The sequence below is a fragment of the Psittacula echo genome (genome assembly GCF_963264785.1).
Source record: "Psittacula echo genome assembly, chromosome: 20".
Taxonomy (NCBI): Eukaryota; Metazoa; Chordata; class Aves; order Psittaciformes; family Psittacidae; genus Psittacula; species Psittacula echo.
Genome location: NC_137756.1, coordinates 3384267 through 3402031, shown reverse-complemented (window position 1 = coordinate 3402031; position 17765 = coordinate 3384267). Strand labels below are relative to the sequence as shown.

Below are 17765 nucleotides of genomic sequence, written 5' to 3'. Positions count from 1 at the left end.
TTCATTTGTCTTTGTCAAAGGCTCACAGGAGCTGGACAAGGAAGGACCCCAGCTCCTATGTAAAACACTTCCTTCATCCAGAAAATGAGTGTTGCTACTTGATTTATTGCCTCTCATCATGGTACTGAAATAGCTGTCTCTTGGGAGGTGCCCATTAGTTATGCATAGAAAGGCTACTTTAGGTCATCTCTGGGGGTGGTTTAGGTTAGTGAATTTTAATATGTCACCCTTTTGCTGAGAGCAACTCAGGATGTGTGGGCATGTGTATGTTTGTGTTTGAATGAGAGTGAGATTAAGTGAGAAACATAATTTTCAGCTATTTTTTTCCTCTGACACACACCATACACAGATTCCAGAAACATCAGTACCCCGTTTGGGGTTATCAGTTTCCTTATCTTCTCCTCAGTAATGTAATGCAGCAACCCGAATTCCTGCTGATAAACCAGGACACTCTGTCTTACTGCTTAGAGTTTAGCCTACGTTAAGGGTGCAGCATGGGCACACAAACAAGTCTGTGTATGTATGCCTGTCTCTAGAGCTGGGAGGGGTGCAGGCAGAAGAGAAAGATTTATGTTGATGCCATTTTGAGAAACTTTTTACAGATATTTATGGGATCCGACAAGAGTAGCAATTGATTTTCTTTGACGAATGGTGCCCTCCCAGCCATGTCCTGGTCATGCCTAGCACCCTTCACCTCAGAGGCCTGCTGTTCCAGGTGACAGTGAAATAGGTGACAGTGTCTCTTTGCGCATAAGACTGTTCCTCACTGGTGTGTCTGAATCGAAATAGGTGACAGTGTCTCTTTGCGCATAAGACTGTTCCTCACTGGTGTGTCTGAATCGAACTGTAATGGAAAAGGCATCTTGGTCTGAAGCTGAGTATCATGCCACGAATTAAAGAAACAGCAGAATGCTGATTACAAGTCGAAACAGCATGTCTCTCTTTCCACCTCCACATACCAATGCACACAAACTCCCCTTGCAACAAGCTCAGCTGACAACAAGTGAAACCAGTGCCTTGTCCTCACCACCATCCTAAAATGCCCACTGGCTCATGCCTTTTTGATTTGTCTCATGCCCTCTGGGTCAGAAGGTTCGAGCTCTTTGCTGTGCACTGCAACGGCATATCACAAAGCTGCAGCCCCTGCCCAGGTGCAGAGTGAGAAGACCTGAGCCGGGCACTTCCAGCTGCAGGAACATCCCAGAGCACGTGAATTATTAAGCAGTGAAGCTTCTTGCCCTGCCTCTGTATTCCCAACACATGCCGTAGTGAGAGGAAAGGCAAGAAGTTTGTGTGAACAGTCCAAGTTTTCACAGAGAAAGTTTTATACCAGCAAAATAACAATTATCAGTGGGAAAGAATAGCAACAGTTTTTTATTCCATCTGTCCTACTGCTTTTGTGTTGTTGGAAAGAAATGCTTAGTAGTAAATGACCAGACAGATAATTCCCCACTTCCCTCTAATGATTCAAGCCATCGAATGGGGAAAATAAAATGAATGGATGAGGATGGCTCCCCTGGGGTAGAGTAAATCCAGTCTGAAATACAATTGAACAGACGTTCTGTGCGGCGTGTTCCTGATAGCTAAATCTATTTGTTGTTGTGACAAATAAATGACGGTTTAAGAACCATTGAAATGGCCAGATAAAACTACGTTGTCATTTCAGCAGTTTGAAAGAGGTGCCAGTCCCACTTTAGAGGTTTGACTTAGACTGCATAGATTTAAAGAAATAAAATAGGAAAAGCTTTTTACCGTGTCACTAAGCAAGTCGTAATAGCTTTTGACTTTTGTATATCGTGCTTTCTCTTCTCTCAATCCCAACCAACGAAGAAGAGAAAGCATTGAAATTGAAATTTTGACTTCTGGCCTAAGCTTCAGTAAAGGAAAATGGCTTTATAGGGAAGTATTAACAGATTAGACAGATGGTATTTGTCTTTCTCTCTCTCTCTTTTAGAGAAGGGAAACATTTCCTGGCTATTTGAGTGGCTTTATCAGCAGCCCAAGATTTTAATTCCATTTCTCTCACTGATGACAAGACTGAGGTTTGGGGTTTTTTCCCCCTCCAAGATGTATTTCCTGTGAAACCTTCCCCTTCACATTCATTTGCTCAGTATGCCATTTGGGCAGCTAAGCCCTCAGTCTCCTCCTTTCTGGTCCCCACGTCAGAGTGCTCATTCTTAGGGAAAATATCCCAGAAGAGTTCTTCCCTATATAACTGTGGAAAGTCAGGCACACGACTGTAGGATCTTGAATTTTAGAGGTGGCATGTTCAAGCACATCTCTCTGGATTTAATAGCAGCTAGAGGTCATCCCACGCTCCCTGAGAACTGTGGCGTTTCCTTAGCTGCCTAAATATGGATAGAGAACCTTGTCTTTAAGCACATAAACATCTTAGCCTAAACCCTTTCTCAGGTGCTAGAGACCAAGGCAGAAATCTTCACTGGAGGATGGAACTGGCCCTTCAGAGCCCACCACGTTCCACATTTTGTTTCTATAGGCACAAACCCATTTTTAAGGGATCCTTTTGGAAAACATCACATGGGGCTTCCAAATGTAGTAACTAGATTTTTGCTAGTTCCTTTGGACATCTCAACAGGTGCCTGTATTGAGAAAGATGTATGTCACAGGAAGGTAATAGATGTGGAGGAAGGCAATAGGAATGATTTCTTTCTGATGATAAAAGAACAAATGAAGTGGGATCACCAAACAGCAACTTTAAAATGAAACATATTCCTCAGTTTTGGATGCGTCAGTGTTGAAGAATCTAACCTAAAATACACAGACCTACAAGCAAGTGCCTGATTTCAGGTGTGGGAGTGCTCTCACTGAACCTACTATCAGCCAGATAGATGCAGAAACAGGACCTAGGGCTTGAATCTGTAGTGAAGTCATAGGAAAAACCAACATGCTCACAATTTTGCCCAAGATCACACCAAGATGACAGAGCAAAACCTAACTTTTGATCTGCTTTTCTTCTCTACGCAGTTTTAGGTGTTACCATCTTATCAGGAACTGGTGAAGGAAGCTTTAAGTACCCACATCTTCTATTTCTCTTCTTTTTGTTTTTGTAGGTATTTTCTTATCAGCTCACCCATATCCTGGAGGACAGAGTCAAGAACAAGTAATGTAAGAAGGTTCATGTGGCCTGAATTGTTTAGCTTCTAAAGGAGCAAACCAGCTTCTTAGAAACTAAAAACCAGCCTAAATTACTGAATATCCTTTTCTAAATGGTGAAACTGCTCTCTTCCTCCTCTTCATTCCCTCTATGCATGAATATCATCCTGTTTGCCTTCAGAGCTGCTGATTCCTGCTAGGGTTTCTTTGCAGGATCCCACATAGATGGGGAGGTCACAGTTACGGCATCGCACATTTTTGTGCTTTGGCACAATATTAATAATGACATAATTTTCCTTTTGGCCTTTCCACTCAAGGCTCTGGCACAGTGTTATGACTCAGTGCTGTCAGACCTTTTTGCTGAGCATAATTAACATCAGCTTTGCTTCTGAGCTTTAAACAATGCCTCTGCAATGACAGAAATCTGCCACTTGGAATCACATCTTTCTCCTCTTTATCCCCAGGCTCAACAGCTTACTTGACATCATAGTTTCAATGTCTGTTTTGGTTGGCTACTCTATCACAACGGCAAGCTTTGTGCTCTACATGGTAAAAGAACATCAAACCAAAGCCAAACAACTGCAGCATATTTCAGGCATTGGGATGACAAGCTATTGGGTGACTAACTTCGTTTATGATCTGGTAAATAATTCACATTCCTAAATGCACCAAGAGTAGCATTACTCAGCAGGGGGGGGAAAAAAAGTGCTTTATTTAAAGTTAGTTGCCTAGACTTCTTAATATTATTACTACCGAGAGTGTTATGTAGTAATTGTTCTCCAAGGCACTGAAGACTATTAAATGTGAACTGCAACACTGGATTTTGCTAAGTGAAGGCATTCTTTCTCTCTGGAGTGTATGCAAAACATTCAGCACATTTATATGAGAGCAACGCACCACAGGCCAGAGCTTCATTTCAGTTTTAACATGCAAGCAGCGAGCTGCTTTTTAGTTAGCTTGCGGGGCTGGATTAGTTGTCATGCAGGCTTTACACATCTCGGTAAGGCTTTGGAGCTTGAGGCTACAGCCATTCTGGAAACCCTGGGAGTACAGGGTGTGACATTTCACAGCTGACACTCTCCTGTTGGGCAAAAATCCATTGCTGGGTTGAATGCTGTCTTTAAAGGGTTTAAAGTCAAGGAAAGCTACCAATACAGCTATATGCTTTCGAAGACCTGACCTAATTCCTTTCTATGGTGCTGCACTGTGCTGCATAGATTTACCACCTTGTTCCTATAGGCAGTTGAGCTCCCCAGCACTGTGCTGCATTACATGCATAGGCATGCCCTTGTTCTCCCTGAAGTTAAGTTTCTTTATGGTAAAGAGGGTTAACAGCACTGCTGGAAAGCATCGCGGGGCTAAGAGGGTAAATATGCACAGTCTGTAGACTATAGTGCTTTGTGTCTTATGAATTACCTTTGGTGCACAATGTTAAAGCCTCACATAGGGATCTGCAAGTGCAGACTGTGTCTGCTCATGAGCTTTGGCATTGCCAGCTATGCTGTAATGGTGATCAGCTCTACATACCTGACACATTTCTATTGATGCAGTTCTGCTAGTGCCTAAAATCCTGGTGATATCACCAGTTCCTAAAAATATGAAATCTTCAAGGGCATTTGGGTGACCAGCCCCCTTTGATGCAGTGAGGGCTAAGGGCTGAAATCCCTTGGGGAACATGAGCCTCAAATCTTTCGGCAGAGCACAGCTTAAGCTTCTAGGTGTATGGTAACACCGATGCACACTAACAAAGTTGGCAGATACAGTGCTCACCACAAAGTAGCCTAAACTGCCTGCTTATAGGAGCTGCTTTGATAAGGCAACAGCACAAATATCTCCTGCCTTGCACAAAGGGCTTGAAATGGGTCTGAAGGCAGTGTGGCTGCAGCCTGGCTTTGCGGAGCAAGGGTGAGGATGGGGCAGGCCTGTGTGTGCTCAGCACTGCATATTTGTAAATCAGCCTGTGGAAGAATCCCCAGAGCCCCAGCCGCAACCAGTATTCACTGGGCTGAAACTAATCCAGTGCTCTCAGCAACTTGGTATTTTGCAGTGAATCCCTGGCAGTAAATTCTGTTAAATCCCAAGGCTGGGGAACAGAGGAATCTCTTAAGGCAGACATTTGGTGGGTCCCTGGCTTGATTCAGCATTAGAAAGACTAGATTTACAGGGCACAGTGAAGTGGTCTGACTGCAAGGCTAACAGAAACCCCAAAGGGATATTCTTCATTCACAACCTTTGTTTAGGCACTTTCTGCCCACAGCCCTGACTGTTAAATCTCAGCCTGTGCAAACTGGTTTTGTGGGAATTCATTTGCAAGACTCCCAAAAGCTTCAGGAGGACTGAGACCCCACCTGCATTTGGTTTCCCCCTTAGAAAAGACAAGCCGCACTTATGGGAGCAGATTCAGACCTGGCGTTGTTGCTTCCGCATAGTTCTAAGAAAATGTTTAAGAACTGTCATCCTGACATACCATGCTTTTAATATCATTTTGCAGGTACTGTTTATGATCCCTGTTGGACTCTCAATAGGAGTTATTTCATCCTTCCAGATACCAGCTTTCTGCAACAACAGTAACTTACTGGCAGTATTTCTGCTGCTGTTACTGTTTGGGTAAGTGTGGAGCTTAGTTACTTTGATATCATTGCACAGAGTGAGGAACTGGGTATTGCAGGCTGCTGCAATTTGAGATCCAAGGGAGGAATACGTGGGCTTTTTTCTTCAGTGTACACTTTACATATGATGACTAGCTGCTCCTTTTAGGAGCAGTGAGCTAAACTACTGTTGTCACGCCTGCTTTATTTAAAGCAAACTCTAGGGGAAGGTATTTAAACATGCAGGGTCACAGTGACAGGCCAAGCTGTAAGCAGATGCTTACTGAACTCTCGCAGAGTTCAAGATAATAGAAGCATTTCAAAATCAGAGAGGGGAAATCAAATCAGCATCACAATTCGGGGAAACCTGGCAAAGCTGTCTCCGTGGCTTTGAGTCCTCGAGGCCCAGTCTGCTTTCAGTCAGGGCTCCATGTTCAAAGTATCTATCATAAAATTCTCCACATTCTAACAGATACAAAGCCATTTGTCCTTCTTTAAGTTCCTTATGTAAGTTATGTAGGTTAGTCATGTGTTAGAACAGAACTATTACACTGTCTGATGTCTTTAGTTGTTTGCTTTCAATCACTGTAGTATTCTCTGCACTGTTGGCAATTTATAGATACTCAACGTTCTCATGGATGTACCTGCTGGCTGGGTTTTTCAAAGAAACAGGCATGGCCTTTATCGTTTACGTCTGCGTCAATTTGTTCTTTGGCATCAACACCATTATTACTCATTCAGTTGTATTTCTGATCTCCCAGGAAAAGGCCACGGACCAGGTAGGAGCCATACTAACACTCAACCCTTGGTAAAGCAACAGGAGGCTCTTGTTGAGTTTGGTGGCTTTGATCATGTCCGTAGTACCTAATTGGTTTCCAGATATCTAAGGTAGACCAAAGAGAGGATACTAGTTGCAGGACTTAATGGGGCTCCCTAAAGACAGGACATGTCTCAAATATGAATCTTGCTTGTGTGTAAATCTGCACTCCCTGCAAAGAAGGAGATGGTGGTGACAAAGGGAAGAATACAAAAAGAGAGGTAGAAAACTGCCTGTGCAGAGAAGAGCAGGAGGTGCATGTAAATGTTTGATAACCAGAGAATGGCTTGGGTTGGAAGTGACCTTAAAGCTCATCCAGTTCCAACCCCTGCCACAGGCAGGGACACCTTCCACTGGAGCAGCTTGCTCCAAGCCCCTGTGTCCAACCTGGCCTTGAACACTGCCAGGGATGGGGCAGCCACAGCTTCTCTGGGCACCCTGGGCCAGCGCCTCAGCACCCTCACAGGGAAGAACTTCTTGCAGCACGAACTGTGGAGAATGACAACTAGATGTCACGGCCCTGAGTCTGACGTGCTGCATAAAGCCTACCACTAGCTATCTGTCATCTAGATCTGTAATGCAATCACCTTCTCCCTGCAAGGACTACAAATGACTCAGAGGCAGTGATGATTCCCTAAAGTAAAGCCTTCTTTTAAACTGAGATATCCCTGGGAATCACTGTGATACAATGTACACCTTCCATTTAGAGTTCTTCTTTTATGAAGGGCAGTCACTTCATAAAACAATAGCTGGGTTGATTTTCCTCTCTAGCTGGATAGTGCTTCTTTAGCAACCTTCTGGATTTCAGGGATGTGCAATTCTGATCATCTTTTAGCCCTCTGTGCCTCAGTGGCAGGGAGTCAGTTTCTTTCCATGCTAATTTACTGCCTCTCCTCTTTGCTGTGTGAGCTAATGCTTTCTTCTGCTAGAAACACACCAAATCTCTATGTACGAGGGTTCATAAGTGTGAGGCTCTGCACTGGGCTGTTTTGCCATTAATCAGCTAGAAAAGCCCTTCTATGTCTATGAAAGACAAGGGAAGCAGCTAGGACAGTGCTCCAGGGGAGTAAGCTGCTACGGCAGCTGTGTAGTTTTAGGAGGCACAGTGCAGCTCAGTGGCAGGATTCATCTCTGGTTAATGGGTGGATACGGGGCTGCTGCATGCATAAGGTGAGCAGCTGCAGCAGCAGTGAGGGAGTCTGCAGGGAACTGGCTGCTCTTTACTATGGGTGATCACAACCTCCGAGCTGCCCGTTGACTTTTCTGACCTTGCGCCTGTGAAACGAGCCGTCTCCAGAGCTCTTTGCTCTCAATTTCTCTCTGCTCCGAGACACAAGCAAATCCCAATGTAATTGTTACTCTTCAATCCCACGGTAAAACCTATGAATTTATTCCAAGAAGAAAAGCAGTGACTGACTGTGCTGCTTTTTGTTGTTGTTTTCAGGGCTTGCATGATCTCGCTGAAAACTTGAGGCATGTGTTCCTGCTATTCCCACAATTTTGCTTCGGCTATGGCTTGATTGAACTGTCGCAGGATCAGGCGCTGCTGGGCTTCTTAAAAGCCTATGGAGTAGACTACCCTGACAAAACCTTTGAGCTGGACAAGACCACATCCAAGCTGCTTGCCATGTTTATCCAGGGCACTGTTTTTTTTGCCATTCGTCTTACAGTCCATGACAGGATGATTCAGAGGCTCTGGAACAACATACTAGAGTAAGTAACATCTGGAGTCTTGCAATGAAAATAGACCAAGCCGGTGCTCAGTGGTTTAATTCTGGGCTCTCACACCATCATTGTCAGTTACAAAGCCCATAAATTTCCAAGACACTTTGCAAACATGGAGCAAGTTTTCTCTGGCAGCAGTCCCAGCACCTACCAGTAATTAGTGTATTGACTAATAGAGGTGTAGGTTACTGGAGTGTCTTGGTAGTCCTTCCTGGCTTAGACTACAGCCCTTGCTTCAGGGCTGTGGGTTTAGTGGGCAGATGTTCTGATAGAGAAGAGAGGCAAACATTTGGTACATCCCTGGCTTGACTCAACATTAGGCACTTTCTGCCCATAGTCCTGAATGTTGAGGCTTAGCCTGTTCTAAGCGGCTTTGTGGGAATTCCTTTGCAAGACTCCCAAAGGCCTCCAGAGGACTGAGACTACCTCCTGCATTTGGTTTCCCTTAGGAAAGCCAAGCTGCATGTGTGGGAGCAGACTCAGACCTGGCGTTGTGTAGGAGCAGTCAGTCCATTGACAACCAGCTCTGTTAGAACCTCCCCGTCCCCTCTGGCTTGGGTGCACACAGGCGGGAGTGAGAACAGTCTTGTCACCTGCGTTATGAGTGTGTCCACGAGGCAGGGCCTGCTCCATCCAGAGTATTTGCTGAGAAAGGAAAAAAGTGGGATGAAAATGAATTCTGGTGGTTTTAATTCCCTCAATGGAGCAAATACCAAGAGAGAATAGAAACTGTCTGTATGTTTGAGTATTCTTTTACATGCTCTAGGATCTCACAGGACCTTAGGATCTATCCCAAGCACGTAGGCCCACTGCTGTCTGCTTGCCAGAGGTTAAGGTCCCCTCTCTTCCCTTGCCATAGGTTCCTGTTTGATAGAGTACATGGCAAAGCATCCCTTCTGCCACCTGCAGCTGAAGAAGACGGGGATGTCCAGGCAGAGAGGAACCGGGTGGAGTCTGGCAAAGCTGACTTTGATGTAGTGCAGCTCCAGAACCTCACAAAGATCTACCACCTTCCTCACAAGCGCATCACAGCTGTGAAAAACATCAGCCTTGGCATTCCTGCTGGGGAGGTAAGCAACAGAAAAAGGCTGCTGGCATCTTCCACCCTGGGAAGGAAAACTGGAACCCATCCACAGTCCAACAGTTATCTTCTGACCTTGTCCTTGCTGCTGTCCCAGAACAACTATAATGGCTTGTTCTGCTCTGACCTCTTCCTTCTTCATGGATTCTAGGCGTTACGGTAGTGCTGAAAGGCTCCTGGTGGATTTGGGACATGAGTAACAGTATGAAGGCCCTAGAAAGACAAAAAGTGGGTGGGACAGTGATAGAGCTGTATTCAGAGCAAAGTGCCTGCTTGCTGTTTGCACAGCACCTAACACAGCCTGGGGCATCACTGGGGATTAGCATATGGTAAATGAGGGCAGCAGAATTTGTCCAGGTGCAATTATTCATCTAAACTGCATGTGAGACAGTGAGTCAGGGTTATCTGCGTGTATTTTCCCATCAGGGAAAGACAAATCACTGCAGCTGAACACCCATTTCCATGAATCAGGGCTTAAAACTAACTCTAAGGAAAAAACATTCGTTGGCCATGTCAGTGCAGTTCTGACTCATGAGAAAAGAAGGAAGCACACAGAGCTCTCTCGAGATCCGGAGGAAAGTGGAGACCAGATTCTACCTCAGGCTGTTGTTGGGAAGCTTGGAATTAATCCTTTGTACCTGATTTCTTTTAATTACCTGGATCCCACTGAGATGAAAGCACACAGGATGCTGGGCAGGAGGACGGCCGTGGAGACTGTGGTGCTCATCTTTATGGCAAAGGATTTTTTCCTTCTTGAAAAAGTCACCCTGATGCTGGTGGGGTTTAGGGTGCCAATCCCCATTGTCAAACAGAGGCTGCGGCTCTGCACTGCAGACTGTGCACAGATACTGTCCCTGCATGGACCCCAAGGTGGGCAAAAGCCTTGGTTCGATGCTGTGCATCTGCAGTAAGCCCAGCACATGAGAGTTTTCATATCATCTGGTCTGTACTAATGACATGAAAATAACAGTAATTATCAGCACAATGGTGATTGCTTATGCAGCACACAACTGTATATCTCCAACCTTAGCAATAAAACATAGATTTTCGCATGAGAAACTGAACTGCACTACAGGAAGCCAGTTCTTAATCTTATTAATGTAGTGCATTAGGGAGATTATTTGACAAAAATCTTGTGTTGCATTAAGGTTTTATGAATGACAGCACAAACCTCACTCACCTCATTCCTAAAAATAGCTCTGTTCCTGTCAATGGGAGGCTTTGCACAAATGAGATGATGAGGATTTGGCCTGTCGGATGAGCTTGCTGCAGAAATGTATCTTGCAGTGAAAGGAATGACTCTCTTAGAGATACATCTCTGATTTTTCACCATATTAAACAATCGGTCCTAATGTAAGCTGCAGTATATTGCACCACAACCAACCTCCATTATAACGTTCATGCACTCTGGGTACCTCTGCCTCTCCTGCAGTTCATCTTCTCCAGGGTCCAGGGTAAAGAAGAGACAAGATGCACTGAGCAGTCATCTCGGAGCAGTATTTCTGCATTATAAATACAGTGTGGTTTCATTTCTACTTTTCTCTCCCCCCTCCCAGTGCTTTGGCTTGCTTGGTGTAAATGGAGCTGGCAAGACAACCATCTTTAAGATGCTGACAGGTGATATTGGAGCATCCAGCGGAAGGTTGCGGGTCCAGGATCATTCTGGGTATGGAGGATGTGGTTTCTGGGGAAGGCGTGTGATCCAGTTTTTAAGGCTGGATGGCAAAAGAAATGTAAAAGTCTGAAACAAACCATTCAAAATGGAGCACAAATAAATAATGCAGGGAATTTCATCCTTTGAAGATTGCGTGTTTGCTTCCCTCGGGGTCTGCATTTGGCTGTTGTACCTCTGCTGTTCTCAGTGGTGTTTCTTCCACTTCATTCCACTGCAAATGGGATCAGACTCAGAGCCTCAGCTGAGTGTGATCCCACTTCTGAGCTAGTATCTGGAGACCAGTAAGACTTCATCTCAAAATGCTCTTCAAGAGGAGTAGAATTGGTGGTAGCTGTGCCATCTGAAGTGCTGGTAATTGGAGAGCTGTTTACTAGACATCATGTCTAACAGACATCACAAGTCTAATTCTTCCTTAGTGGAACTGAGGGCCTAAAAGTTGAAGGTCTGCAGATTCATAGCATTTTCCTTCAAGGGCTGGGGAAGGGAGTAGGAAGCAGAATAAAGGGGTTTTCTCTCTCCTGGCTGATTCTAGAGTGCATTGGCAATTCAGTGTATTTAAAATGACTTGCCAATTTCCTTACACAGGTCCTTGAATGACATTAGTGAGGCACACTGGTCACTCTTTGGCTACTGTCCTCAAGAAGATGCCTTGGATGACTTGCTGACTGTGGAAGAACACATGTATTACTATGCTAGGCTTCATGGCATCCCAGAGAGAGATATCAAAGGAGTGAGTAACACTGGGGGTTGACTTAAAGCATCTTCCAGTTATTGAGAGCTTTTACATTGATTTAATTAGTCTTTCAATAGGTACGAATGTGGTAATTTATGCCTGGACATTGGTGTGAAAGCAGTACTCTTGTTCTCATAGGTTGTACTCCAGCTTCTCCACCGGCTGAATCTGATGCCCTACAAAGACAGAGTCACCTCTATGTGCAGTTATGGTACCAACAGAAAATTGTCAACTGCTCTGGCTCTCATTGGGAATCCATCAATTTTGCTGCTGGTGAGAAATGGGGTCTTGTTGGAGGAAGGATGAGCAGATCTTTGGGCTGGCAGGGCAAGACTTTGACAGTCTAGCAAAACATCCGTGGGCACAGATGCTGCAAGGAATGGAGCAGCTCTGCTCTGGAGCCAGGCTGAGAGAGCTGGGCTGGTTCAGCCTGCAGAAGAGAAGGCTCCAGGGAGACCTTAGAGCAGCTCCAGTGCCTAAAGGGGCTACAAGAAACCTGGAGAGAGAATTTGGACAAGGGACTGTAGGGACAAGCCAAGGGGAATGGCTTTAACCTGCCAGAGGGGAGACTGAGATGAGCTCTTAGGCAGAAGCTCTTCCCTGTGAGGGTGCTGAGGCGCTGGCACAGGGTGCCCAGAGAAGCTGTGGCTGCCCCATCCCTGGCAGTGTTCAAGGCCAGGTTGGACACAGGGGCTTGGAGCAACCTGCTCTAGTGGAAGGTGTCCCTGCCCATGGCAGGAGGTTGGAGCTGGATGAGCTTTAAGGTCCCTTCCAACCCAAACTATTCTATGATTCTGTGTCTCAGTCAAATACATAATGCAATTGAAGGTAATCCTTCTCCCAGATCTGTACCAGTGTACTAGCAAAAATAATACTAATGATGAACCTCAGAAGACCACAAGTGTTAGGAAGATCAGATTTTGAGTGCAAATTTACATTCAGTCCTGTCTTTCCCACTAGGATGAACCAAGTTCTGGAATGGATCCAAATGCTAAACGTCACCTTTGGAAAATCATCAGCGAGGAAGTGCAGAACAAATGCTCTGTGATACTCACATCCCACAGGTAGGGCTGGTTTGGCTCTGCCTCCAGTTTCAGTGTGTGCAGAAGGTATGGAGAGACCTCTCCTTCATGCTCCCCACTGATTTCAGGGCACCAAGATCTTACAGGTTTGGGGGTTTGATGTGGCTGAATGTGAGTGCCCACAGAGACCCACAACACTTTAGTGGGTAATGTTCTCTGATTACTAAAATAACTGGGTTTTATACCTTCTCAATGACTGATTAGAATTTCTTGGTTGTTTTTTCAGCATGGAAGAATGTGAAGCCCTCTGTACCAGGCTGGCTATTATGGTGAATGGCAGTTTTCAATGCATTGGCTCTCTTCAGCATATCAAGAGCAGGTCAGTAAAATGCACCTATTTCACTTGCACTGAAACCAAACAGTTACTGACTGCCAGCTTTGAGGGCTCAGAACATGAGCCCTCTGTTAACAGGGCATCAAAATACCATCAATTTCTGGTTAAAGTTTCTTACTACACCATAGAAATTCTGTGTTAACTAATGCACTTTCTACTAACTCACAGCTTTTCTTCCCAGAGATGTGCTCCTTAAAGTAATCTGTTCACTCCTGAAAATCTGAAATGCATGTTAGGGTTGAGCTTCAATTTTATTAGTTATCACAATAGCTCAGCTTCTTACTAAGTTTTTCTCCAGGTTAACAACCCTGGCCCCATTCAAGCTGCACTCAGCCTGGATTTGATTTCCCTAAGGAGACTGTGCAGCATTCTCAAAGGATTTTTTCTCTTTTCTACTGTGCTAATTGTGATTTTCTCTTTCCCCTAGGTTTGGAAGAGGATTCACTGTGAAGATGCACTTAAATAGCAATACAGTTTGCACTGAGATGTTGACAGAGTTCATGAAGTCGCACTTTCCAAGTACCTGCCTGAAGGTAAACAGGACAAATGCTCTTAGGAGAGGTCCTCTCCATCCCTTAAAATTAACCAAGAGCACCTTGCAAGATAGTAATCTTGTAACATACTGTGCACATAGATCCGTGCTCTCAGAGAGTAAGATATTCATACACACACACTTGCCAGTGCTATCAGAAGCATTGTCCAAGGGCTAGAGCACCCAGGTTCCTTGGTGGCTTAAATAACTTGAATCATACAGCTGCAGTGATCCTGTAAAGCAGCTCTGCCCCAGGAATGGTCTCACTGAAGCCTGGTCTGCACTGAGACTCACTTCATATTCAGTGGGTAATGAGATGGTTGGGTGCTGCCAGTAACTGAGTAACTGTAAAACCAGAGTAACCAAGTCACAAATCCCATCCACTGTCCGTAACCCAGACTTCTAGCTGGAAAATGCTATGGCTACACTTAGGCTTCCAGCCCTGGGGCTTAGTTTTCATCTTCCAGCCACAAACACCACAAAAACTCCCAATGAAGAAACACTGGTCAATACTGGACAACAATATTCCTCAACTTTGGGAGCCAGAAGGACAGAACACACCCTCTGCCCCTTCATTCTCCCATGGTTAGCTCCTCTTTGCTTGTCTCAGCCAGACAGCCATCAGATCTGTTTGGCTGCAACCTCTTAACTTGACTCCACCACCTCCTGTTCCCACAGGATCGGCATTTCAACATGGTGGAGTATCACGTTCCAGTCTCTGCAGGAGGGGTAGCTAATATATTTGATCTCCTGGAAGTCAGCAAAGAGGCCTTCAATATCAGGCACTTCTCAGTGAGTCAAACAACATTAGAAGAGGTAAGGAATTAAAGATGTGTGGCCATCCATTTAACACTGTTAACAGGGGAGCAGACTGATGGTTACACATAATGGGCTGCTGCACACAATAGACTATATTTTGAAGGGGATTTCCATCTATATTGCTCCTGAGGATATTTTATCGGTACTACTGCCTCCAGATACCTGTGCTGGCACTATGAAAACACACAGAAAAAGCTGCCTGTAGCATGCAGGATCTGTTTTTCCCTCTGCCACTGCTGGTTTCAACAGCCTTGTGGGTGTGGATGAAAGGCAGGATTAGGGACTACTCCTGAGTCCAGGGCTAGGCTTTCCACCGGCCCTGGAAATTTGCTTGATTTCACTCTTTCTTGTATTTGGGTTGTAAGTTCATTTAGCATTACTCCAAACAGCTTCATGGTTAAGTTCCTTCCAATTTCTCTTGGAAAAAGCATTCCTACTAGCATAAAAAACTTGTAGAAAACCACGGATGCTGTAAGGACTATCCAGAATAAATCATCCTGTTGAGTATCAGCGCCTGGTATTTTAGGTCTGTCCCAGAGAGAGGAGCAAAACTGCAGCCCTATAATTCTACAAATGGTTGAAGAGAGATCCTCAGTATTGTTTTAGTAAGGGGCAGTGGCTATGAGAAACAGGCAAGCACAGCACAGGAAGCCCCAGTCATGTTCTGAGGACAGTTTGGTATATGCAAATGTGATGGCAGGTAGTGTTCGAGTGAGAGTATTTTATGTATTCATTAGATACTGTTCAAACAAAGACTGCTAGGTGTGATTATACATACCTTTCTATATCATATGCAGTTGTGCTTGCATGGATGTCAATTATATAGAGACAGATGGGTTTATAAAGTAATAATGTAGCTGTATTACACTGCGATCAAAAGGAGCCACCTCACAGGTATTACCTCACTCATACTGGTGAAACATGAGCTGCAGGACAAAGAGGTTTTGTGCAGGAATGTCTCCCTTCGCATCCCAGATGTTTGTTTGGCACTACAGGAGCATGCAGCCATTTCTTTACATTAGCGAATAAAAGCCTAACATTTGCAATTCTCAAATCCAGTGTGAATCCATTCCTGGCCATGCTCTCCATTGGCTCACAGTCCAATGAACAGCCCTTCCTTTCTTATATTCATCCTTATTACAAGTTCTTTGTGCTGTCACATACTGAATGTTTTCCTTTAAACTTGTAGGTTTTCATCAACTTTGCTAAAGATCAAGCGGATCCTGACAGTGTGGATGCAGGTCCTGATGTGACAGAGGGCAGCTCTGACACAAGTAGCCAAAATAGCACCATAAGCTCCATCTACTGAAGGGACCCAACCACAGGGTATCATAGAAGCTGGGGAAAAGACCTGATGACCCCTTGGGGTTCTTCCAGCCCTGTTTTCTATGATTCTAGGATGGTGGGGCTAAGAAGTCCCATTTTCTTAAAGTACTACTTCTTTTTGATATGCACTTATTTTGTTACTAGGAACATGGTAGGCATTTAAGACTGGCATTTGGTTACAAATCAGATTGGTCTTTCCACTGGTTCTTTCTCCCTTCTCCCAGTTCCTGTTTTATGATCTCTGCAATGCCTGTGAGGAGCTAGTTGACATCACCTGCTGCTCACAGCCATTGTTTCTTACAGCAGAAATGACTGTGGTGGAGCAGGGAAGCTGTCAGCACTGTGGGGTGTTTGACAATAGAGTAGCCCCATGGCTGCCCTCTCTGAAAGCCCACAATCCACTTGTTGCTCAGCAACAGACTTCCTGGGTGACCATGAGCAAGTTGGTCGGTTTTGACAGGTTCCCCATGGTGAAACAGGGTTCACGGCCTTGCCCCACCTCACAGGGGTGTTGTGAGGACATAGGTGTTATGTACTGAGTCTCATGTGCAGTTGGTGGGGGCCATCTTTGGTAATGACATAAAGTTTATCTGTATGTGTGGGTTATGTCAATACAAATAGAGTTATTTTAAAAGCCAGCTCTTCCAGTGGTTTTATTTTGGTCCTGTAGTTTATTCCAGCTCTGTGTAACTCCTCAAGCAAGTGCTGCAGGCCCAGGCCGGTCCTGGCTCTTGGTACCCAGTGGCAGATCATGCCACCAACCAGCGCCTTTCTCCTTTTGGCTGGTGTCCATGGCTTCTCCATTACAGCAGAAGAATGGCACGAGGAGTGGATACGTTTGCTGAATCCTCACGTATGAAGAAGTTTTCTTCATAAGACTGTGTTTACCTGAGCAGAGGAAAAGCAAGAGGCATCTCCCTCACTCAGAAAAGCTCCAGAGCTGTGTTTTCCAACATAACAAGGGATAATCAGTTTCTGCTTCAAAGGCTCTGCCTTTGAAGGCTACGAATGAGACCTCTGCCTACCTTTGAGCAGCAGCCGAGTTCAGCACACCAGCATGCACATCCTGCTTTCTTCCCCCAGAGTCATTAATAGGTAGAATAGTTTAATATTACTCCTTATTAGATGTATCAGTATAAGGCCTCACAGACTGTTTTGGGTCAGGCACTGATGTACGTGGTGCTGTTCAAGCACATAATGGACTTAAACTCTTTGAGCTCAATAAACTTACTGCTGCTGGTAAAAAGAGATTGATGCTAAAGCCAGGTCGTACCTGCCTTGTAAGACCCAGGAAAGGCACACGTGGCACTCAGTGCTCTCACACACAACTCCAGCCACAGGGTTTCTTTATTCTTCCTTACTTTTTTCCCTTTTTTTCCTTTCCCAAAGCTAATTTGAGCCAAAGGAAACTTTAGATGAGAGCTGCGATGACACATCTTTCTCACCCTGACCCTCGGAGCAGCTTTACTAGCTCAGTTCTCATTCGATGCTGAGGCTTGCTGAGAGAGTCACGCAAGGAAGAGGTATTTTAAATACGGAGGGTGTCTGGGATTTTACAACAGGATACTGAAGTTCAGAGTTTAGCTCCTGGAAGGAGGTCGCGCCTTCTCCGTGATCTTGGTGTAAGCTTCTTACTGGAGGCAGGAAGAGTTTTGTTATGGATTGGAGGTATTATCAAGCCTTGAATTATGCCTCAACCTGCTGACTGTAATTAAAACTGGGATTCATCTTCTTTCCAGAATGCATTTGACACCTGCAGTTTATAAGTAACTGAAAAAGCTGCCCAGACATTCATTGTAGCTTCTATTATTATGCCTCCAGCTCTGCAAAAGCTCTTTTTTTTTCTCATTTTCATTGCATATCTTATAGAGATCAGAGTACAAAATTACGCTTTTCTCTAATGGAGGGCTTGTGCTCCCTGCAAAGGACTCGGAGCATG

At 44.9% G+C, this 17765-nt stretch overlaps 1 protein-coding gene across 1 annotated transcript in view; it reads left to right on the top strand.

Moving 5' to 3' along the window:
• Positions 1 to 15809, top strand: part of ABCA12 (ATP binding cassette subfamily A member 12) — a gene marked incomplete at both ends in the record, with an annotated part of 85662 nt that extends 69853 nt beyond the window's left edge. The window contains 14 exons of the mRNA XM_080632030.1: positions 3072 to 3126; positions 3579 to 3756; positions 5606 to 5721; positions 6322 to 6481; positions 7964 to 8232; positions 9104 to 9314; positions 10882 to 10991; positions 11586 to 11730; positions 11872 to 12006; positions 12694 to 12797; positions 13042 to 13134; positions 13577 to 13682; positions 14360 to 14497; positions 15690 to 15809. Of these exons, the coding sequence (XP_080488156.1) occupies positions 3072 to 3126; positions 3579 to 3756; positions 5606 to 5721; positions 6322 to 6481; positions 7964 to 8232; positions 9104 to 9314; positions 10882 to 10991; positions 11586 to 11730; positions 11872 to 12006; positions 12694 to 12797; positions 13042 to 13134; positions 13577 to 13682; positions 14360 to 14497; positions 15690 to 15809 (1940 nt within the window). The remainder of the gene's footprint in view (positions 1 to 3071; positions 3127 to 3578; positions 3757 to 5605; positions 5722 to 6321; positions 6482 to 7963; positions 8233 to 9103; positions 9315 to 10881; positions 10992 to 11585; positions 11731 to 11871; positions 12007 to 12693; positions 12798 to 13041; positions 13135 to 13576; positions 13683 to 14359; positions 14498 to 15689) is intronic.
• Positions 15810 to 17765: the final 1956 nt, after the last annotated feature.